Source organism: Mastigoproctus giganteus, chromosome 12 (assembly GCF_048544385.1).
Source record: "Mastigoproctus giganteus isolate SK-2022 chromosome 12, ASM4854438v1, whole genome shotgun sequence".
NCBI classification, from domain to species: domain Eukaryota; kingdom Metazoa; phylum Arthropoda; class Arachnida; order Uropygi; family Thelyphonidae; genus Mastigoproctus; species Mastigoproctus giganteus.
Genome location: NC_143586.1, coordinates 58,869,731 through 58,895,559, shown reverse-complemented (window position 1 = coordinate 58,895,559; position 25,829 = coordinate 58,869,731). Strand labels below are relative to the sequence as shown.

Here is a 25,829-nt window from a genome sequence, read left to right as displayed (position 1 = left end):
TGCTCTTTCGGTTGATTCTCATCAAGTATTCTTTCTAATCTGTTAGTAATTACCCTTGTGAACAACTTGTAGATGTGGGATAACAAGTTAATTGGTATATAATTTCCAATTTTTGATTTATCTTCTTTCTTATGCAGCAAAACTATGATTGCATTATTTCACTCCTTAGGCGTCACACCTTTTCTAATGCACTTTGTGAAGAGCTCTGCCAGTTTTTGTGTTATGTCTCTTCCTCCCAATTTTAACAACTCTACAGTAACTTCATCTTCCCCCGGGGCTTTCTGATTCTTTATTTTCTTCAATGCATGTTCTACCTCATCAGGAAGAATATCGGGTATTTCGTATGTGTTGCTACTTTGCAATCCATCTTCCCCACTGCTGGCATCATTCCCCTGCTCCTTGTATAATTCTCTATAGTAGTCTTCTGATATTTGAATTATGCCTTCTCTGCTGTTTATAAGTAGACCATCGCTATTCTTCAGTTTCAGTATCATTTGTCTTTCTGTATTACTGTTCATGGCTGCTGATTTAAATCCTTTGTTTTCCCTTAATGCTTGTTCTACTTTTCTTGTGTTAAATCTTCTTATGTCCTCTCTGAGTCTCTTTCTAATGGCTTTGCATAACTCAGTATACTCAATTTTTTCCTTGTCAGTGTTTATCTTGCTCTTCATTTGTCATCTTCGGTTCATCATGACAAGTGTTTCTTGACTAATTTTTTCTTCTTTGGATTTCTTTTTCCCTATAGGTTTTTTGGGCTTTATCACTTTCAGAAAGTTGTAATATTCCTCGTCGATATCTTGGTCCTCAGCAGTCTGCAGAAGCTCAAACTTGTTCTTAAGTTCCAGTACATACCGCTTTTTCTCCTCTTCTATTATCTCAATGATCTTTGTATTATTTACTTGAGTCAGTTTTTTCCTTTCCTTTCCTACATCTATATCAAGTGCACATCTTACCATTCTGTGATCACTTCCAACATTTACCTTATTCAGGATGGTAACATCATTCACAATATATCTTCTGTTAGTGAGGATGAAGTCGATTTCATTAGTAGTTAATCCATTTGGTCTCTTCCATGTCCACTTTCTGTTCACCCTTTTCTTGAAAAAAGTGTTCATTACTGACAGTCCTCGAGATACTGCAAATTCCACAAGTCTTTCACCTCTTTTATTTCTTTCACCAATTCCAAAATTTCCTATAGTTCCCCTTTCTGCGCTGTTTTGTCTTTTTCCAACCTTAGCATTGAAGTCCCCCATAATAATAGTGTAGTGGGTTTTCTGCTCATCTAGAAGACTCTCAATTTCGGTGTACATTTCTTCAATCTCTTCATCATCATGGCTCGATGTTAGTGCATAAATCATTATAATCTTTAGCCTGTACCTCTTAGAAATCTTGAGTATTACTTTTGAATTCCAAAATGTTGTTTTAAAATCTTTATGGACCAGAAACCCAACTCCTCCTCCTTCACTCCTTTCACTGTTTCCATTAGTGTACAGCAGATTTCCACTTGATAAACTTATAAGTGATTAATTTCTTCTTCTTGTTTCAGCCAAACCGATGATATTCCAATTCACATTTTCTAATTCCTTTTCCAGCTCTAATATCCTGTCTTCACCGATGAGTGATCTTATGTTATAACAGGCGAAGTTCAGTTTCCGTGCATGGCAGCCTGGTCATACCAGGAGATTCTTAGCACCCTCTGCTTCCACTCTGATCCTCTCGCTGCCGTAAGAGGGAGAGTGAAAGCTGCTGGGGACTGAGGGCCATTTGTTTTCTCATGCTGTCATATGCTGGAGAGTTTGGTCTTTACCTCTTCACGTTGACCAGGCGTCTTGAAGAGAACCACTCTACATGTTCGTTGCCACCTAAGTGACGTAACAGGGCTTACCATCGAGAAGGTGTGCATGAGTGGATTTTAGGGAGGCAGGCCAACCGGACTTCTCCTAAATCTTCTGTAATAGAGAGATATTGGAACTGTCAGTGTTTTAGGCTGAGTGTCTGATAACACACAGGATACCTGTTCCCCTCTAAGCCCTATTTTCGCTATATAACTAAGCTATTTATCTCTCTAAAAGGTCATTTTTATAATGGAAATTGCACAACACTTTCATCGTTATCATATGTTCCATTATAAGAATTAATTTTGAATGCCCTTGTAATATTTTTCTAAAACACATTTCTGGAGGTCACTACCATAAAACAATTTGCACTTTCTGGTTTATTGGGCTTTTCTGTTAGCAATGCCTATTATAAACAGGTAATAAACTCGATCCTATTGCATTTGTGATAATACCAATAACTGGAATTGTGTGGGTTTTTATGTTACAGTATTATGGTGAAATGAGTTCCAATTCACCGAAATATTCAATCATATAAAAAACATAAATAAATTTTCAGAATCTTTTCTTCATTCCTATTTACACTTATTACAATTGTGAAGGGAAAGGGACCAATGCAAAGTGCAAGTGCTGGCAGTGCTAGGATACAAAACAAAATTGATTTAGAAATGAAGATGATTAATTAAGAAGTATGAAGCAGGACAAAGTTTGTCATCGATTGCATGGAATTAGATCTCGCTGCTTCATAACAGTAAATACTATTTTAAGGAATGGTGCACTTATAAAAGAACACGTTAAAGGAGCAACACATTTAAGATCATCAGTGATCACAAAACAGCATTCAGGTGCTATATCGAAGATGGAAAAGCTATTAATAATATGGATGGAAAATCAGATTCAGAAGCAAGTGCCTCTGAATCCAATGGCCATTCAATCAAAAGCAAGAAGTATTTATGAAGATATTAAGGATATGTACGGCGAACCCGAAGCCAAGTTCGTAGCAAGCAATGGGTGGTTTAATAGGTTCAACCATTGCACTGGTTAACAAAACATTAAAGTATGCGGTGAAGTCGCCAATGCCCATTCTACGCCTGCTGAGAAATTTTGTGATGTATCGGAAAAATCCCCCTTTAAATTTCCACAGCCGTCAACTTCAGCAGCGCCGTGCTTATCAGCTGGAGAGTTAATTCTGGCAACAATGCTCGAAAGGCAAAACTTGCTGACATTATGCTTGTCGCCTGTCTCTTTGCGTAATTTTATAAATTTGAAATATTTGTAATTTTGTACACTTTTGTTGTTTGTTTGTTATTTGGTTTTTAGGAGCATTAGCAACTAAGGCCATATTGCTCCGGGAATATGCGGTGATCATTCCCTGATCTTTCCGCATCCCCGTATTTGGTGGTGACGGGATCGAACCCCGGTCTAATCAAGAAGCGTGCGTTACACACTGCTGCTTCTTCCCACCTGGCTACGGAGGCGCCTGTACACTTTTGTAAATTTTCCTACCCATGAGATAAAATTGAATAAATACCAGTAGCCCTCGTTTTGTGGTGGTCTGATTTGCACTGATTGGCAATTATGCCAATCACTAACCACAACGCCATTTTTATTTTTATTTCTTTATTTTTGTAATTTTTTTATAAATTGAAAGTTTAAAATCATCAGACAAAATTTATCACATCATACTGTGCTATGTATCATGCACTGTTCACGTGATTTGGGACAATCTTATGAACAGTGATTGTCCCAAATCAGCAATTAGCGCATCCATGTCAGAGACAAGAAATATTCCTAGCCTCAAAGTTGCCACTCGTGGATGCCTGTGGTTCATGCAGTGAAGCATTCAGTTGGTTGTTATATATATTATTTTCACGTGTTGGAAAATTATTATGCAACATTTTTTATTGATTGTGCTTTTAATAATTTAAATAATAATAATAGCGATAGCTGTGTGAAGTTTTTTCCAATCATGTTATAAAGTTTTGAGTTTAATAGAATAAAGAGAAACCATGTCTGGTAAAAGAAGTTCATTGAATCCTATTGCAATATTCGGAGGATGTAATCTGGTGAAAGCCATCCTAATGTGCATAGGACTATGAATATTCCTAAATTAACTATTACTACAACTACGAAGAATGCTAATAAAATAAAACAATAAATGCAAAGTGGTGGGTAAAGTGTTTGGTGCCCGGACCTAACCCTGTGATTTCCGATTGACTCCATTATATAACAGGTTCCTGTCCGCCCAGCAACCTAACCCCGTCATAACAGAGGGCTACCTGTAATTCTATTTACATGTTCGTTGAACATTTCTCTTTTGCTTCAATCAAATTTGCGAGTACTACATAAGCATTTAGGGAAATTCCGACTTACGTAAAATTCTGACTTCCGTGGAATGCAACCTTTACGTAAGTCTTGGAGTGGCTGTCCTTGGATTTCAGAAAAAGCTTTTGATACTGTTGCATATGAAAGACTGCTGCACAAAATTAGAGTGGTATGGCATGAAGGGCAAATTACTGCAATGGATAAATGGATGGTTGAGTGGGAGATGGCAGAGAGTGGTAATAAATGGACACTGCTCTACATTGACTAATGTTATTAGTAAAGTCCCCCAGGGTTCAGTGCTGGGCCCATTGTTGTTTTGTGTATCTATCAATGATATCGATGCAGGTAGGTATATCAGGCTTAATGTCCAAGTTTGTAGATGATACAAAGGTTGGCAGAGTTGTTAATGACAATAAAGACAGTATGCTACAGCAACAGGATCTAGAAAAGTTAGGCAGATGGGCTGAGAAGTGGCACCTGAAGGTTAACAATGCGAAGTACTGCATATGGGTAGCAGTAACCGAAGAGAAATGTACCAACCTTGTGGTACTACACTCAGGGAGGTGGAGAATGAAAAAGACCTGGGGGTAATTGTGCAGTCAGATATGAAGTTCTCTGAACAGAGCAGGTCATGGAGTTTTGACAACGATATATACAAATTTTGCTAGCAGAGACAAGGAGGCGATTATCCCTTTGTATAAAGCAATGGTCAGGCCACACCTTGAGCACTGCGCACAGGTCTGGAGACCTCATTTTAGGAATGATGTAGAGTTGCTAGAATGAGTACAGAGAAGGGTAACAAGATTGGTGAGAGGAATTACGAAGAAAGGCTTAAGTCCTGCAAGATGCAGCATCTGGAGACTGAACCTGCGAGGTGATCTGATTGAGGTGCATAAGGCCTTGAATGGTTTGAGCAGGCTCAATGCTGATAGGATACTTCTGCTTGCTCAGATTAAGAACCTGTAGGGACATAGGTTCAAACTGAGGAAAGACAGTTGTAGAATAGATGTGCAGAAGTTTTCCTTTAGCCAGCAGGTATTGCTTTGTGGAAGTTAATAGCTTATTGCTGGTATTGCTGTTGTAGAAGTTAATAGATTGCGGAAACAGACTTCTATCTGCTGTTGTGGAAGTTAATAGCTTAAATAAATTTAAGGCTCAACTAGACAAACATTTGGAGCGACTGGATGGGTGAAATGAGAAAGGGGTTTTTTTTTTTGGCTGATGCTATATAAGCTTGCTTTCTTGCATCATATGCCTGAACTAATGCTATATGCCAGGCATAATGGTGTTTTACATTCATTTGCTTTCTCCATTAGCTGTGATATTACATACAGGTGACCCCCACTTAACACTGATAATTCTTTTCCGAAAAACAGAGCGATGAGTGAATCAGTGTTACGCGAGCACCGTATTCCCGTAATGTAACATATGTATTTTTGAGTCGTGGTCTATGCCATAGGATATTCCTAATCATTAATAAATGGTATCGAAAAGACGCACAAATGTCGGTCAAAATATTTAATATTAAAAATTTGTACATATAAAATATTCTCCATTACATATGTATATAATTATGTGGTAAGTAACTACATTATGTATCAAAATCATGAATTTATTAATCCGATGGTCCTGGGCTGTCGATGTTGGGTTGTACTTTGGCTATCTTCCTAGTAAACTAAAAGGGGTTTTACTTTAGAATCCCCACAGCGTTACCACCCAACAATAAAGTCAACCGATCCTTCAACGCTTTTGAAGTCTGGCACGTTTTTTTTTTTTTTTTCTTTTGATATGAAACTTCTTTTAGGCATTCGTTTCCAAAAAGGTCCTGCTTCATCTATGTTAAAATCTTGTTGAGAAGTTTAACACCACTCTTCAATAATTTTTAGAAGTTCATTTTTGAAAGTGTCAGCTCCTTCTTGATCTGCACTTGTGACTTCTGCCTGGATTTTAAATCTATCTTTAAATGGTTCCACATTTTTTTTTTTTTTTTTTTTTAAAGGTGAGCTTTCTTCAGATCATCATATAAGCTAATCGCTTTTTCTTTAATAACATTTAACTTAATGGAATTGTGTGTTGGATATTATCTAATATTATCTACAATAAAATTATTTAGAAGTCTCTCCATTTCAATTATAATAGCCGGCCTAGTTGCTTGCAGTGGAACAGCTGTTTCCCGCTGCTTAAATTAATTCTTTTTTTTATAATTGTTCTTATAGTTGAACCCGCCAGTCCTAAATTATTGTACACATCCACTTGTCATTGACTGGAATCGATTCGCTTAATTTAATTTTCAAATTCAGTGTTTTTCTTACCTTAGTAGACTTCGTACCACATATAGACGTTGTTTCTTTTTAATTCTTATCCGTCATTATTAATCTTGGAAAATGTAACTGTGTTGCATTGATTATGATACAATGTTCGAGTAAATGGTCTGTTACGGATGATGTCTAACTCTGTACCGAGTGATGACTATAGTTTGTTATTTGGATTTTAGGAGCATTACCAACTAAGGCCATATTGCTCTGGGGATATGCGGTGGTCATTCCCTGACCTTTCCGCACCCTCTGTATTTGGTGGTCATGGGCTTGAACCCCGGTCTAATCAAGAAGCGTGTGCTTCCCATTGCTGCTCCTGCCCACTTGGCTACAGAGGCAACCTGCCTGAGTGATGACTAGACTTCGGATAAATGAATATAACACAAATATTATAAGCAATACATTTGATCATTTTTAAAAATGTTGATCGTAACAAGTCACCATAAGTGCAATTAAATTACCGTGGGAGAAAATTTCACTGAATGTGGGAAAATTTCACAAGTCAGCGTGGGAAACTGCTATTCATTTTCAAGTTATTGACTACATCAGATGAAACGTTTTCGTTAAACATACCAAAAATTCAATCTGTATGCAGGTAAAAGAGTGTTATAGTGATTTGTGACAGCGTAGAGCGAACAGCATTATAACGAGGGCCTGCTGTATAGGTTTTCCATAGTTGAGAATTGTGTCCTAAAGCCAGCTTGCTATGTCGATTGATTCTCATCAAGTATTCTTTCTAATCTGTTAGTAATGACCCTTTTGAACAGCTAGTAGATGTGGGACAGCGAGCTAATTGGTCTATAATTTCCAATTTCTGATTTATTTCCTTTCTTATGCAGCAAAATTATGATTGCATTATTCCACTCCGTAGCCAGGTGGGCAGGAGCAGTAGTGCATAGCACACGCTTCTTGATTAGACTGGGGTTCGAGCCTGTGACCACCAAATACGGAGGATGCGGAAGGGCAGGGAATGACCACCGCATATCCTCAGCCCGAATAAAGGGTGAGAGTTGGCGTCAGGAAGGGCATCCGGCTGTAAAAATTGCATGCCAAAACAATAAAAACGCTGACCCCATATAATAATGGGAAAAGGCGAGGACAAAAAAAAAAAAAAAAAAAATTCCACTCCTTAGGCATCACACTTTTCCTAATGTATTTTGTGAAGGGTCTTGCCAGTTTCTGTGTCATGTTTTTCTCCTAATTTTAGCAACTCTACAGTAACTTCATCTTCACCTGTGGATTTTTGATTCTTAATTTTTTTCAATGCATGTTCTACCTCTTCAGGAAAGATATTGGGTATGTTATATGTGTTGCTAATTTGTGATCTATCATCTTCCCCACTGCTGGTATCATTCCCATGTTCCTTATATAATACTTTATAGTAGTCTTCTGCTATTTGAATTATGACTTCTCTGCTATTTATAAGTATACCCTCACTTTCTTCAGATTCGGTATAATTTGTCTTTCTGTATTATTGCTCATGATTGCTGATTTCAGTCATTTGTTTTCCCTTAATGCTTAACTTTTTTTTTTTTTTTTTTGAGTACCCTGTCCCTGCCCCTATTTTTCCCATAGAAGAGGTAGAACATGCATTGAAAAAAATTAAGAATCAAAAAGCCACAGGTGAAGATGAAGTTACTGTAGAGTTGCTAAAATTAGGAGAAAAACATGACACAAAAACTGGCAAGACCCTTCACAAAATACATTAGGAAAAGCAGTGTAGCATTGGAGGCAAATTGCTGCTATGGATAAAGGGATGGTTGAGTGGGAGATTCTAGTTTTCTTGTGTTAAATCTTCTTATGTTTAATGGCTTTGCATAAGACAGTGGTTAACAACCAAGATGACTTGGTTGTTAAATCGCATCCATGAAGTTGCTGCTACTATTAAAAACAACACAGCGTTACTCGCATATTTGTGGCATTCTTTCTCGTGCCATTTTGAAGCCTGTCTCCTGTCACATAGCACTCATTTCAAACATCTGTTCTGATATTTCTTTTCATCATGCTCCAGTTTGATTGCAGTACTTATAAAATTCATTTACTCCTGTTGTATACGTTATTGAGATTCTGAGTGCTCTTCAATTCATAACTAAATTTAATCAATGAACATATATTATTCTGGATTTATTGATAATCATGTATAGTACAAGTAACATTATTCAGATACTCAGTAATAATTAAAATATGACATCACTAATCTAGGTAGCACCATCACAAAGAGTGGAGTAATAGACGAAGAAATAAGTAGAAGAATACAAGCAGGTGGGAATTTTTATAAGCAGACAAGAGATCTGATTTGGAACAGGAACATACCAAAGAAGTGTAAAAAGGCTATATATCAGGCCTATCACGTACCACTTCTCACATATGCATCTGAAACTTGGACTATGAGGAAAAAGGATGAAAGCATAATTCAGAGGGCAGAAATGAGATTTGTGAGAAGCATAGCCGGAAAGGCAAGATGCGACAAAATCAGGAATTATGTGATTAGGGAAAGAATTCAGGTTGAAAAACTCCAGAATAGGACTGAAAGATCTCACTTGAGATGGTTTGGACATGTCAAGAGGATGAACGAGAGGTGTTTTCCAAGAAGAACGTTTGATTTACAATTAAGGGACAAAAGACCAAGGGGGAGAACAAGAACGAGATGGCAGGATAAAGCCCGATGTCATCAGTCATCGATGTCATTATCATCGGTGACCGATGATAAAGACCGATGTCATTAAGAGAGGAAGAAATTGGAATGAAATCAATGGAGTGAAGTACACGGACAGATGATAGATGATGATGAATTTGTTTAATGCTCTAACTCAAAACCTGTTGCTTCTACTTCAAATTGAGAATAGACTTTTCTTCATGTATTAGCATTAGCATTAGTACAGGCATTTGATGCAAGAAAGCAAGCTTATGCAGCATCAGCCAAAAAAAACTTTCACTTCACCCCTCTGTTCGTTCGAAATACCTGTCCAGCTGAGCCTTAAACTTATTTAGGCTATCAACTTCCACGACAAGGGATGGAAGTCTGTTCCACTAACCAACCACCCGCTGGCTAAAGGCAAATTTCCGCAAGTCTATCCTACATCTGTCTTTCCTCAATTTGAATTTATGCCCTCTCAGGTGATTATTCTGAGCGAGAGGAAGAATCCCATCAACATTGATGGGATTGAGCATGCTCAAACCATTCAAGGCTTTATACACCTCTATCAGATCACCCGCTGGTGCCTAGTCTCCAGACACTGTAATTTGCAAAACTTAAGCCTTTCTTTGTAAGAGCACCCCTTCGTTCCATTCACTAATCTTGATGCCCTTCTCTGTACTCGTTCCAGCAGCTCTACATCCTTCTTGAAATGAGGCCTCCAGACCTGTATACAGTACTCTAGGTGTGGCCTGACCATTCCCTTATACAAGGGAACAATCACCTCCTTATCCCTGCTAGAAAAATTCCTATATATCATTGACAATACACCATGAGCTACTCTTGCAGCCCGTCTGCACTGCTCAGAGAACTTCATATCTGCCTGCACAACCACCCCCAAGTCCCTTTCATTCTCTACCACTGTCAGTGTAGTACCACAGAGTTGATATGTTGCTCTGGGGTTGCTGTTTCCCATGTGTAGTACTTTACATTTGTCAATGTTAAACTTCATTTGCCACCTCTCAGCTCATCTGCTCAACCTTTCCAGATCCTGTTGCACCAGCATAGTGTCAGTAGTGTCCTTGACAACCCTGCCTACCTTCGTATCGTCTGCAAACTTGGACATTAAGCTTGATATACCATCATCAATATCATTTATAAATACAGAAAACAATAATGGACCCAACACTGAGCCCTGAGGGGCTCCACTAATAACACTAGTCCATGACGAGCAGTGTCCATTGATTACCATTCTCTGTCTTCTCCCCCTCAGCCACCCCTTTATCCACAGCAGCAACTTGCCTCCAATGTCACACTGTTCCAATTTGTGCAGCAGTCTTCCATGTGCAACAGTATCAAAAGCCTTTCTAAGATCCAAGTATATAATATCAAAGTTATTCCCTGCATCCACTTCCTTTGTGACTGCATCACAGTATCCAATCAAATTGGTCAGGCAAGACTTCCCCTTAACAAAACCATGCTGTGTCCGAGCTATAACTGAAGTTTTGTCTAAATGATCCTGTAGTGCTTCTTTAACTAGTGCCTCCATTAATTTTCCTGGAACAGAAGTTAAACTCACAGGTCTATAATTACTTGTGTCAGCCTTTGATCCTCCTTTGTGAATAGGGGTCACATTTGCACATCTCCAGTCTGTGGGTACCTCCCCTGAGTCCAAGGAAGCTCTCATAATTATGGCTAAGCGTTTGCTTACTTCCTCTGCTGCCTCCTTTAATATAACTGGATAGATCCCATCCACCCCGGGTGCCTTTCTTGTGTTTATCTTCAACAATTTCTCCTCCACTTTACTCTCAGTTATTACAAGATTCTCTAGCTTACTGCTAGAGTTGAATACACCTCTGGCATTCCCCTCGCTAAATAACTCCTCATGTGTGAATGTCGATGCAAAATATTCATTTAGTTTGTTAGCTACCTGAGCAGGATCATCAACAGTTGACCCATCAATATCAAGTGGACCAATCTGATTCATCCCCTTACTTCTAGAGTTTACATAAGTAAAGAACTCTTTCCTGTTTTTCTTTGCATCCCTTGCCAAAGATTTCTCGTAATCTGCCTTCGCCTGCCCAACCTCCTTTGTAACTTGGTTACAGATCAACTTGTATCTATCATAGGCTTCTGTGTCATGTGTTAATTTGTATGTATCCCATGCATGTTTCTTCTCTGCCATATGCCTCATTAGTTCATCTGACATCCATTTAGGCCTAAACCTTGCACAATATTTCTAAGTTGGTATGTAAAGCCTAGTAGCTTCCAAGATAAGTTCTTTGAATGCTTCCCATTTTGAATTTGCTGTTGGTAACATCATCAGTTGGTCCCACTGTATAGAATTTAAATACTGTCTCAGTCCATCGTAGTCGCCTTTACGAAAGCAATAACCCTTCCCTTTACCCCTAATGGTAGTTACCTCTTTGAGTAAATCCCACTTCAGCACACTGTGATCACTGCACCTAGTGGTCATTTATCTGCAGATTCTTAATGCACGAAGAATCACTGCTGATAATCAAATCGAGAGTATTCCTCCCTATAGTTGCCTCCCGAACATCCTGATGTAGAAAACAATCATCCAATAAATCCACAAAAGTCTTGCTAGTGTGTGAGTGACCAGCCCCCAATTTCCAGTCAATATCTGGGAAATTAAAATCTCCCATTATAAGACTCTCTGATTTACTGGCCCACTCTATTTCCCTGTACAGTTTCTTATTATACTCATCAGAGTCATTAGGCCTATAGCACACTCCTACTCTCAATTTTGATCTCCCAATGCTTATATCACACCAAACTGACTCGACACTGCACTGTCCAGCGATGTCCACTGGCTTCACTTCCTTGGATTTTATGTATTTCTTAACTAATAGCATAACCCCTCCACTCTTCCTCTCCAGTCTATCCTTTCTGTAGACGTTGTACTCCCCAAATTCCAGTTCTGCATTCCTTATATCTGTGTGACACCACGTCTCTGATATCCCAACAATATCTGCCTTTGATGTTTTGAGCAATACCTCAAATTCATCAAATTTATTTACTAAACTCCTAGCATTGGTGTACACGCAAGTATACATGCACCTATTTCTATTCTTAGCTCCCCTAACACAACCCATGTGTTTACTTGTACCGCAATGACTCCCAGCAGTCCCTGAAATGTCCTGCATCTTGTTTTTCAGGCTTCTACTCATTTCAATAGAAGCAGTGCAAGAATCTCTTTCACCTCTGCCAGTGGCTACGGTTAATCTATTCGTCTTTGTCTCCCCCCCCAAGCTAACAGTTTTACGACCCACCTAACTCTGCCTTGATAGCATCAGCAAATATTCTTGCACCCTTTCTATTTAAGTGTATCCCATCCCTGTAGAAGCAATCTCTCCTGTTAACAAGTACAGTCCAGGCTGAAAAAAATTCTACCCCTGAGGAACCATTCCCTCAATAAATATCAATATTGATTTCAAAGACCTCCTGTATTATAGTGTATTAGATGTTGACTAAAGAATGAATGGATCAAGCAGCTATGACCCAGAAAACATTTTACGCATGCAAAACATAGTTTAGGTGTGTGTGCACGCGCATGCGTTTACGTCAACATCTACACTTCCCTCTTCTAACAATGTCAACCACACCACATTCTATCACACGTGTGTTGTTGCATGACAATCTCTTTTAAAATCTCATGAATCAGCAGTACTGATGATACTGATCATGGATTTATTGTTTGTCAGGTAAGCAAAAAGTTCACTAAAATTGCAATGAAAGAAGTCTCTTTTGCAATGATTAAGGCAAACATTAGGTTACACAGAACAATGACATCTTTGTTCATCTGAAAATTCTATAACGATTTCCTCACTATCTTTAGAACAAAAATATGAGAATATAAAAATAATTCTATTACACAATAATCCATGAAATGATCCATGTCAATAACAGCACTCAATGAAATAATGAGCAGGATATTTCTCTTCACAAAAAATACTTCAGAGAAGCAGCACTTTCAAAGTGCTACTAACCTGAAGAGGGGAAAACAATTTGTAACTCAATTGACAATATGTGATGCAAAATAGGTTTTCTGCAAAGGTTGTCCTTACAGTTACATCAAAAATTATGCATGTATTACCTGTACACATGATATTGTGTCAGACAGCAAAATACGATATCTCATTATTCCAACCTTCCTGCATATATTTTTTTAATTGCTAATTTTTAAACCCAATAAATATTATTTAATAAAAATTTATAAAATCATGTAAAACTAACCTTGCCACAACCTGATACTGTGCAACGATGTGGTCTATGTGATGCCATATGAGCAGCAAGCCGCTCTGTAACAGTTCCTGACATTAGATCCACTGTTTCTATTAAGATTTAAGAAAAATAAGTAAATAAAATAAAATAATAAATGACAAATATGAAGTGAAAGGAAGAAGTTCAAAAATGTGACATAACTGGAACTATAGCAACTAAACAAATCCCAAAATTACAGAACTTCTTTTCACAGAAAATAATCATAACCAGGTGCTCTGAATTTAGACTCCCCTAATCAGGCATATTTCTGGTCTGCTCTAACCATGTAATATACAAACCACATAACAATGTATATTTTCAAAACATTTGCAATAAGAGTTTAACCTTTTCTGTAATTTAATAATTATTAACTTATAAATGTTTATCTTGTTAAGTTGGCCACAACTTAACAAGATAAACATTTCATCTTCCATAATGTGAAACTTAAAGTCATTAAATTAGTAAGTAGAGTACAAAATCCCAAAACCAACTACCCCAAGACTTAGTGGTTGTATTCAGTTCAGTTCAGTTCAGTTGAACATTGAAATTCAACATTACTGGAAGTTGTTTAACTTTATAGCTGTACATTCAAAAGACTTTCTCTCTCTCTCTCTCTCTCTCTCTCTCTCTCTCTCTCTCTCTCTCTCTCTCTCTCTATATATATATATATATATATATATATATATATATATATATCTCCCAAGTATGTAAAATGCATAAATGCATAGTTAATTAATAGCTCAATTATAATAAATATATCAAATTAATACATATATATTTTAATCGTCACAGATCCGATTAATGCCATCTTACAAGATTAAACATTACATCCGTCTGTATATTATTTAAGATATTAGTTGTAGAGGTAAGTTCTAATAGTGCAATAATAGACAAAGTTAAGCCGGCTATAATGTATATTACAAAAGCTAATAAGTTATAGTATCTCAAGCAACCCAACGCCTTATGCAAGTGCCCAGTGCAAACTGGAAAAAAATATATATATGCCAAATACAGTAAGGAAAACCTTACATATCAATAACATTCAAAGAAAAAATTAATTAAAATATATTCATGAATTTCGTACAAAATAACTGATATTTAATCTGGTATTTCTTGAGCGAACAGTTGGCTTACTAACCAAATCACCTTCAAGGTACCTTCCTTCTAAACATGCACACTTCCTAAGCCAGTCTTCCCAAGCCTTGAAACATTCTTTTAAAAAAGGTTTTTCCAGAGGATATGGGGCTGCTTTGGCATTTTCTTTGATGTCATTCACTATAGCAAAACTACGCCCACAAAGGCTCATTTTAATTTTAGGAAACACCCAGAAATGAGAAGGCGCAAAGTCAGGAGGCTGCTGCATGACTGCCATCACCATGTGATTTGGTGCATTTTCATGGCACAGAATCCAGCAATTCTTCCATTTTTTAGGTGATCTTTGCCTCACTTATATCCAATCACATAATGAATGTAATAGTACCACAGATAAGCTTGAGTAGGCCAAGGTCCTTAAAAGAGTAAAGAATGGGGGCAAGGAGTTTTTCATTTATGTGAATACAAAGAAGACAACAAATTGGATTGGACACTTATACATTGAGAAAGTTTTGGATAAACCAAGTGATTTTGCTGATGAATTAAATAGGTACTTTGCATCAGTTTTTACTGATGTAAAGAAATGCAAACTTTATGCTAAGAAAACATGTGCGAAGGAGGTTGAGCCACATGAAATTACCAATTTCGAAATAGAGATGACTTTATTAGAACAACTTTTGGGCCTAAAGGCAAGTAAGGTTCCCAGAGTTAATGGCATATAACCCAGAATTTTGAGAGAGGCAGCTAAAGAACGTGTTAAACCACTGATTTTAATTACAAGGGCATTTTTGTACTCAGGAGACAGTCCTTTGGATTGGAGAAGTGAAGTGCCAATGTATGGTGATACATAAAGGCAGTTCTAAGAGTGAAGTTGGTAACTACAGACCTGTTAGTCTAACTTCAGTAGTAGAGAAAAATCTTAGAGGCAATGATTGAGGTTGTCACAGACATTCTCTCAGATATGCCAGACAAGCTGTACTTGCTACCTGAGAGTCTAAAACACCGATGGAACTGATATTCGGGTGACACTCAAGACAAGTGGACCCAACTTCGACAAAGTCTGGATGGTCTGTGACAGCCAAATCCTCTGCTTGCACCTTCACGATGGTGGGACTGTTAGTAATCCTGGGTATAACCTCCATGCACAAGTACATGGTGGGTGACCACCCAGGTGTGAACCAACGTAAGCAGGGGTTGAGGTGTGGCGCCCACAACACATGGAGGAACGCCGCCCCTCTATGTTACCAGGCAGTACTAGATGGTAGATGACTCATCAACCAGTGCAATACTACCACTTTGCTTATTGGAGGCTTGAAGTGGTGGAACTCATGTTTAGTCTCTAGAGCTAAGTTCCGGTCAACCCTTCCCTACATCTTCCATCATGCAGTATGATTGATGACTTTTGAGGTTATGATGAACATCGTGGCGAGATCCAATATTCCTTACATTTCGAGGGTACAGCTCTAAAACAGCATTCGCAGGCCAGCCGCTAGTTAGCACACCGGACCAAACCAATTGATAACTCTTTAGGAGGCTTCCGGATCAGCTAGTGTATAATCTTGCTACCTCTATTCTGCCAGATAGTGACTGGAGGAAGTCGGAGTAGTGTGTCTGCGGGGAGCATTGTCGATGCCACTTTATGTCAAGGATCTAGGTATATTCTTACCATGTGAATGCCATAACCAAAAATTTAATTACTTCATACAGAATGTCCCACTCACTTTTTCTTACTATTGAATACACCATGAATTGTCAAACTAATAGAGCAAGCTTATCTGCGAAAAGATCTAAACCTCCCAAGAACTTCCTAATTCATTTCACAAATATACGTGGTCTCAATTCTAATCTCAACGATGTCCATTTCCACTTGCAGTCTGCCAAACCCCATGTACATTTTCTGACAGAATCTCAGTTATTGGTTGATTCAACTACTGCTCATCTCAGATGCCCAAATTATTCGCTGTAAGATTCCTTTCGCCTCAAAGGTGGTACTTGTGCATATGTCCATTCTGATGTTCCCTGTCAGAGACTTGGCAATTTGGAATCTCCACTCTTTGATCTTCTCTGGCTTAAAATCTCTCCTCTACCTCATTGTGTCAAATTCATCTGTTGTCTCTACCGTTCTCCCAACTCCACTAATCACTTAGAGCTCTTAGACTTCCTCTCTTTGCAACTTGACTTTCTCCAGTCCAACTTTCCTAACAGTGAGGTAATTTTCCTTGGTGATTTTAATGTTCACAACTCCAGCTGGCTTCCATTTTTCTAGTCACACCGACCCAGCTGGTCGAGATGCTGAGGCTTTTGCAATTACTAATGATCTTGCACAGATTGTTCAGTTACCTACAAGACAATCATTTACCAGACAATCCTAATCATACAGCCAACACGATTGATCTTTTTTCTCACAAACAACCCTTCTAAGTACACAGTTGAAGTGAGAGGTCCTTTAGGCACTTCAGATCACAAGTTAGCGATTGTCTCTTCTCCAATGAAGCCTTTTTCTCATGACTATTCCCAACCTCGTGTTGTTTGGCATTACAAGAATGCAAAATGGGATGACCTGCGAGATTTCTTTTCTTCTTTTCCTTGGTGTGATTACTGTTTCAAAACTTCTGATGTCAACGTTTGCTCAGACCATGTCAATGAAATTATTCTTGCAGGAATGGAATCCTTTATCCCACACTCCACTTTAAAATCTCGTCCTTCATCTAAACCTTGGTTTTCCAATAAATGTGCTAAGGCTGTTCAAGAGAAGAATGCTGCATATCGTAACTGGCTTGTTTCTAATTCTTCAGTTTCATTTTCTGCCTACACCAAAGTTAGCAACAATTGTAAGCAGTTATTGATCAGTCCAAAGTAGAGTTTGAACAGGCCAAGAGAAGAAAACTTGCTTCTTGTCCTAATGGTAGCTGAGCATTCTGGCCTCTTGCCAAAGCTATTGGCCACAACTTTTACCCATCTCTGCTTCCACATCTGTCCAAACCAGATGGTTCTGTTGTCACTTCAGCCAAGGATAAAGCTGACCTGCTAGCATCCCATTTTTCTTCCAACTCATGTATTAATGAACTTGGTAAAACACCTCCCACCATTCCTAACACGCTCCATTCAATGCCTCCTGTGGTCTTCCGTCAAAAGGATATCAGAAGGATTTTGATGAATCTTGATGCTAAGAAAGCTCCAGGTCCTGATGGTATTTCTCCACTTTTTCTCAAAACCTGTGCTCCTGAACTTACTCCTATTCTTTGCCGCCTTTTTTCACTTTCTTATTCCAAAGGTGTTTTTCCTTCTGCTTGGAAATTTGCTCATATCCAGCCAGTTCCTAAAAAGGGTGACAAATCCCTCCCATCTAGTTATCGTCCCATTGCAATTACTTCTTCTCTTTCTAAAGTAATGGAGAAATCAATTAACCGCCAACTCTTAAACTACCTAGAAACCTTCCGTCTGATCAACGATCGCCAGTATGGATTCCGTCAGTGTCGATCCACTGGTGATATTCTGGCTTATGTTACCCATTTATGGACTAATTCAATGGAAAGGTTCGGTGAAACACAAGTAGTTGCTCTTGACATCTGAAAGGCTTTTGATCGTGTTTGGCATAAAGGTCTTCTAAACAAGCTTCCTTCCATCGTATAGTTTGCCAACTGTTTTTAGTAATTGGTTATCCAGTTTTCTCTCTGATCGCTCACTGAGGGTGATGGTAGATGGCTTCCACCCCGAGAAATGCCAATTTATGACCACTCTCTGTCTCCTATCTTTTAGTCTTTCGTGGGTAATTGTATCAAAAGCTTTACTGAAGTCAAGATAACTTCTCCACTAATGCTGGTATCCCCCAAGGTTCAGTTCTTTCCCCCACTCTTTTCCTCTTGTATATTAATGACCTTCTTCCATCAACTGGAAATCCTATCCATAGTTTTGCTCATGATAGCACATTGCATTCCACTTTCCATTTTGAGAAACCTTGTCCTGCTCAATCAGCTTCAACTTTTCGAAAATCTGCTACCAATTCCTTAAATGCCGATCTTCAGGTTAATTCTCCAGTGGGGCAAAGACAACTTAGTTGATTTCAACCCTTCTAAAATTCATTCTTGTCTTATATCTCGCAAAAAGGATTCTTCTGCTCCTATGCTTATCTTTAGTGACACTCCGATTTCTAGGCAAAATGATATATCTCTTTTGGGGATTACTCTGACTTCTCTCTTGGCACAAGCACATTACAAATATTGCTTCCTCTGCATCTAAAAAACTTGGTTTTCTCTTTCGCTCTCAGTGTTAGTTTTCTTCCAAACAGCTGCTCACTCTGTATAAATCGCAAATCCGCCCTACCATGGAATATTGTTCCCAAATCTGGGGTGGTGCCCCCAAATCCTCTCTCAGGCTTCTTGATTCCATTCAGAAGAGGGCAGTTAGGTTAATTAATGATTCATCTCTAACAGAATCTCTCCACTCACTGTCTCATAGACGTACTGTTTCTGCTGCATGCCTCTTCTACAGATACTTCCACGGGTACTGTTCTTCTGAATTAGATTCTATAATTCCCACTCTCTCTTTCAAAACAGTCCGAACATGTGCCGCCACCAGCTAACATCCATTTACTGTCCAACTTCAAACTCACAGAACCAACTTTTCATCTTCCTCATTTATTCATTCAAATGCTATTTTCTGGAACAAACTTTCTTCATACGTATTTCCTGAAAATTACAGTCTACAGAAGTTCAAGTCCAATGTCAACAAATATCTTCTTTCGTCTTTTCGTGTTTGGGGTTTACATAAAAAAAAAAAAAAAAAGACTTCAATCTAGGGACATTTAGATAGAAATGGCATTTTGAAGGACACACAACATGGTTTTGTTAACAGATGATCATGCTTGACTAACCTGGTAAACTATTTTGACACAGTTACTCATGAGCTAGATGTAGGGACATCTCAGTTGTCCAAATTACTCCCTGTGATTTCTTTCACTTCAAAGGTGGTACTTGTGCATATGTCATTCTGATATTCAATGACAGAGACTTGGTAATTTAGAATCTCCTCTTTTCGATCTTGTTTTGCTTAAAATCTCTATACCACATTCTGTTGTTGTAGGGTTTTAGGCGCATTAGCGATTAGGACCATATTTTTCCGTATATATTATGTCCGTAAATTGTGTGTTCTAAAGTAGATTTTCTGTTTCCTGAAGAAAATCCCCAAGTTTCCGGGAGAATAAACCATACTACCCTCACCTGAGACTGACTAATTCAGCCATGTTGTGAAAAAGGCCCATAAAAATTCATGATGTCATCGACAGGACTCGAACTCGGATCTTTTCCACCAGGTGTGGGGAGGACCGCGATACTACCAACTGTGCTACCCACGAGGGCTGTTCCACAATCTATCAAATTCATCTCTTGCCTCTATCATTCTCGCAACTCAACCAACCACTTGGAACTCTTCGACTTTCTCTCTTTAAAACTGGATTTCTCCCTAGGAGAAAGTCAAGTTTCAAAGAGAGGAAGACTTTCTTCTTGCAAGTCAAAAGAAAGTCAAGTTCCAAGTGCAACTTTTCTAACAGCGAGGTAATTTCAAGTCCAGTCCAACTTTCCTAACGGAAAGGTTATTTTCCTCGGTGATTTCACAACTCTAATTGGCTTGTTTTCTAGTCATGCAGACCCAGATGGTCAAGATGTTGAGGCTTTTGCTATTACTAATGACCTCACACAGATTGTTCATTTACCTACCAGAATACCGACAATCCTAACAGCACAGCCAATAAGCTTGATGTTTTTCTCACAAGCAACTCTTCTAAGTACATGTTCAAGGGTCATCTAGGCATCTCAGATCACAACTTGGTGATGGACTCTTCGCTGATGGGCCTTTCTCTAATGGCCATTCTCAACCTCATGTTGTTTGGCATTACAAGAATGCAAACTGAAACGATCCACAAGATTTCTTTTCTTTGGTCAGGTTACTGTTTCAAATCTTCCAATGTCAACATTTGCTCAGATCGCGCCAGTGAAACTATTCTTGTAGGTATGAAACCCTTTATTCCACACACCACCCTAAAATCTCATCCTTTATCTAGACCTTGGTTTTCCAATAAATGAGCTATGGCTGTTCTAGATACGGATGTTGCATATTGCAACTGGCTTATATCCAAATCTCCAAGTTCAGTTTCTGCCTATACCATAGCTTGCAACAATTGTAAAGCAGTTATTAATCAATCCAAACTAGATTTTCAACAGGCTTAGAGTAGAAAACTTGCTTTTTGTCCAGATGGTAGTTGAGCATTCTGGTCTTTTTCCAAATGTTATTGGCAGCAACTTTTGCCCATCTCTATTCCCATCAAAACCGGATGGTTCAACTGATACAGCCAAAGGTAAAGCTGACCTGACAGCAGGTCAGCTGAAGCCCACACATCCTAATGTGGGCATCAAAATTTACAGGCAGTCGACTTATTCAAGCCTATTCTTTGGTGTCTGAATAGGAAAACAATGTTGTGCATTGACCAAGTTGGATATTGATGGAAAGTAATCCCTCTCAAGAAGGTTTTCAGCTACTTCCCATGTAAATAATGGGAAGAAGGAAAGAGAGCAAACAGACAACTCAAGGGCAATAAAACATGTGGATTGATGAAGGTTATGAATTGACCCTCAAGTTTAAAGTGGACAGATCATTGCAATCCAGTTATCCTCTATCAATCAACTGCATCCTTTAATACTAGAACTACCATATAATGTATTGTGAAAATTAAAATCACTCAAGGTGAGAACGAGGGTTGTAGCTGTGAGATGCGTTCGTCAAGGCATTCCTGGAAGATGTCAGTCTTGGGTGGCAGGTAAATGGAACAGATAGTGAAGAGAAACCCCACGGCAATACAAATTGTAATTGTTTCCAGGGTTGCAGTGAGCAAAAATTGCTAAATGGTAATATGATTGTCCAAAACAATGACAACTCCACCATCCTATCTTTACAAATGATTGAACGATTCTTCAGGGTTGTGTTTTCCACTGTCTTTAAAAAAAGTCTCCTGAAGACAGAGGCAAACTGGTTCATGCTTGAAGAGGAAAGCCTTGACTTCATCAAAATTCCGGAAAAGCCCGCAACAATTCCACTGAATGAACTTTGCCATTAGAGTTTGGTAAATCCGTCATTTGACTTTTGAGGGGCTAGGACCTTTGTTTTCTCTGGCTTCCCCTTATCTTTCTTAAGGAAGTATGGACACTGGCCTGAGTCCATATCCTTCCTCAACAGAAATTTCCAGGGCTGACTTTAGAACTGACATCTGGTGCTTCTGATTGGATCTGTCAACTCTATATCCATTTGTTCTTGGCTTGCGGGCAGTAGTGATTGTGGTTTTTATGGATTTTCTTTGCTACTTAGCTTTCGTTTTTGTATTGGTGGAGCAGTGGGAGGTATTGAAATGGGAGTAGGTACTGACAGATTTTTGTACTAGCTTCCCAGAACTCAAAAAGTAGTGGGCAATGAGGCCAAGAGGCTCCTTAAGTGGAATCCTTTTCTGCATCTTCTTAGGATATGTAAGTTTCTTTATAGCTATTGGCTTCACCACTTTTCTCACTTCTTGATATGAGATATAAAACTCTACTTTATGCTTTGGATTGCTTTTTCCTCTTTCCATTGCTGGCATGCTCAGGAATATGCCAGAAACTCTTCTTGACAGTTGACACAGTTCAGTTTTGTGGTTGAACATGTCTTGCTTTCATGAGCTTTAGTGCCACACTGAGTGTCAATGAGAGTTCTATCACAGGCCACATGTAAATGTCATATTTCTGACATTGAAAATACCAGAACGGGTTTGGTATGAATGGCTTCACTGTATGGCAACAAATATTACAGGCTGTGGTGGAGTTAGTCGATGCTGGAGTGTTAAAGGTAAGGATGAAATTTCTTGCCAGAACTAAATTTCCATCTGAGTGCATGAATATTCTTCTGGCTGCCATTACTGCCTGGTATTTCAGTTCAGAGAAGATTTCCTCATTGATGTGTCAGAGATGACACCTCATGATGAATCAGATGTTTTGTATGGTGTTACAAAATTTATATTCCAACAGCAGTTTCTTGGAGGAGCCGATCTGACATAATCTCTTAAATGAATTAAGAGAACCTGCCAATCCTTCTAAAGCAGTCATTATAAAAAAGGGAACATTTTTCCTACAAGTTTCAACCCTTGGCCCGTGGAGTTGACAAAAGATTGCAGTCTGCTATTGAATATTTGTTCGAGGGAATATTTGCTGGCATAGAGAGTACAATGTTGTGTCACTTATCCATTTTTAATAACTTGTTGTTAAGCCCTGATATAAAGGGTATGATGAGAATATTACTGTGGGTTAAAGATCTGTTGGGAGAGGATATTACAGAACTTGAGAATGATATCTTGAATGAGTTTCTCTATGACATTGCTGGAATAACTCCCCCCACCCCCCCTTGTATGCATCTAATGGTTTTGTGACATTGTGTCATCATATATGATAATACCTCTTCAGAGACAATATCACATACTTTCAGTGCCCTATGCTCATATAACTGCAGTGGAGAAAGGATGGGAATGTGACCGTTGTGAAATAAAGGATGTCTAAAAATCAGAATTCTCTGTTTTCTTTCACTTATAATTTAAACTTGATTTTGCTATAAAAATTGCAAGTTATTTAAGAATTGGTTCAGCCTTTTAAAGAATTCACTCCATACCAGGAGAATGTCACCAACACGTCCGAGCCTTGAGTTGAATGCCAGTACTTCAGATGTTGTTGGTCTAGAAATTTATTCTCTAAATTACTAATAAAAATTTCTGCCAGAAGGTGAAGTCAGGGAGAGAGAATTTCCATCTTCTAACTATAGAATGAACCACTGAAGGAAAAATAAGATCTCTCTCACAGTCAGTCCTCAAAAATAAGGTTGCGCTGAAGAAAAAAAAACGTAACAGTTGCTGCCCAGATTTTGTTGAATATTGGTTTCTGTTTCATTCAGAAGCACAGTAGTATACAGAGCCTATATCTGGGAATATGAGTTGCCCTCTTTCCTAAAGTTGAGATCAATCTATCTCCTACCCCAGAGCTGTCTTTATGCATAGACTTGACTCAGTCCATGCCATGGACTGAATCAGGTCTATGCATAAAGGGGGGCACACAGTCAGGTCTGTGCCCCCCAATTGTGGCAAAAATCCAAGAGTTCATATCACATTTGACAATTAAGCAGGCAAGCTAGTCTGGCTATCATCTGAGGAGTAGATGTTTTCAGGAGCCACTCAGCCTGAAAATGCATTTTATTTCAATGTTTTATAAGATTATAATAAGAAATTATGTTTAAAAAAATTTTTTACTTGTCCAAATCCTTTAGTTACCCCCACTATGTACATCCCCTGAATGACTGAGATCTTTTATGGACACTCTGTATACACACAAGTTTTAATGACCATTATCACAATAATTATTATGATTATTATTAGAAACAACAACACTTTATTAGAACTTTTTAAAAATGTATATAGATTAACTAGTACAGCGCACTATACAAAGTCACAAATCCTAATTAAGAAAAAAGATCACCCCACCCCACACAAAGGTTCTGAGTACTAGGAATCTCTAATAAGATAAAAAAGTTTCCTCTTCCCTGATATTATTAACAATTCAAGTTACTTTGTTGGTTTTAGATTTTAGCAGTATTTTTACAGCAAGAATCTGGTTCATTAGCGCCTATCATCAATAAATTATTATGTTAGCAAGTGCTTATAATAGTGTCATCAAGAAAACATGTAATGGTTTTAATGATGTAGTATTTGTTAATATACTGCATTGTCAAGTTTGATGTCATTATGTAAACTGTCAAAACGACCCACCACAAAACTCAGATCAATTTTATAATTTTTTAAAAACATTTGACTTTTCATTACAAAGTTATTAATATGTAATTTAATAAGATTACGAAAAATGTAAAAAGCTGGAAATCTGAAATAATTATATAAACCATTTATATATATAATATTTGTATATTAAGACGCCTCCGTAGCCGAGTGGTCAGGAGCGGGAGTGCAGTAGTAGCACACACTCTTTGAGTAGACCGGGGTTCAAGTCCCTGACTGCTGAATACGGTCGATCTGCCAACCTGCACTGGACCAGCGTGGCAGGTTATGGTCCATTTCCCTCAGCATAAATTGTTGAGGAGGCTTCCATCCTGCAGTGGGTTCATAATGGCTGCACTTTACCTTTTTTTTTTTTTTTATATATAATATTCAGTCATCAAGAAATAGAGATAAAATAATCTACTTGCCTATAAATGCATTATTCATTCATATATCTGGCAACTTACACTGTTTCGAGTTTTAATGATTTCACTGCTACTTGAAGTAATAATGTTTCGCCTCAATCTCATGCATGTCACGTCTTGTACTCATAATTTGACTATATTGTGCATGTTACAAGTGCCTTCTAGGGACTGTGATTGAATTCTCTAGTGCAGTGGTTCCCAAGTGGTATTCCTCTACCCTTTTCAAGTGTGCTACGAGATTAGGAAATGAATGTGGGTTTTAACTTAAGTGTGACTTGAGCAAAAAAAGTTTTGGGGAACAAGAGAGAAAGAGATAAATATATTTTAGCAGGAGAAAACAGATATTCTTTTGGCATATATTTTAGCAAGAGAAAACAGATAGATCTTTTAAGCAGAAAAGGTGGTGTTTTAGTTATATATGATCTAAAGGAATTTCCTTTTGAATTCCTAAAGATTATATAGAGCTTTTCACTATATCAGATCAAACTACAGATCTACAGATAACTATTGACAAGTAGTTTTTGATAAACGAATCAGTAAGAGACCATTCTCATAGGATCGAGATATTTTTATGAAAACCATTCCTAATGGCAAAATGTTTAAATGTTTCCTATATTTGAAAGAAATGAAACATTTTCAATTTGAACTTTTTCCAGCTGTTCAATAAAGATCAATTTTCTCTAGAAAATTCATTTACAATTACAAAAAGATAGGATAAACTCAATTTTTTTCAGCACTGGTCAAGGATTTTGGAATCTAAAAGAAATATACAAACAAATCAGTTAAAGGTGTTATTTAACATGTAGAAATCTTTCTTTTAGAAAGCACATTTTACTTTTTTTAGTTCAAAAGAATTTATCAATTCAAAGGAATCTGACAACTCAAAGGTATTATCAAATGCCACCGTTTTTTTCAAAATTTAACTTGTTTAGAAACACCATTTAAGTTTTAGCATTAAACAGATGGCCATTAAACATATAGTTTTTAGATACCAACTGCCGTTTGTGAACATTACTCATGCATTGTAACTACGCATACATTCATACTAGTTTACTTTTCAAAGAAGTACTTGTTATTTATTTAGCCATT

At 37.9% G+C, this 25,829-nt stretch overlaps 1 protein-coding gene across 1 annotated transcript in view; it reads right to left on the bottom strand.

Annotated features, from left to right (window-relative positions):
- LOC150077092 (metastasis-associated protein MTA3-like) overlaps positions 1-25,829 on the bottom strand; it is a 512,540-nt gene that overhangs the window by 238,347 nt on the left and 248,364 nt on the right. Inside the window, exon 12 of the mRNA XM_090386731.1 lies at positions 13,368-13,465. Within this exon, the coding sequence (XP_090242857.1) occupies positions 13,368-13,465 (98 nt within the window). The remainder of the gene's footprint in view (positions 1-13,367; positions 13,466-25,829) is intronic.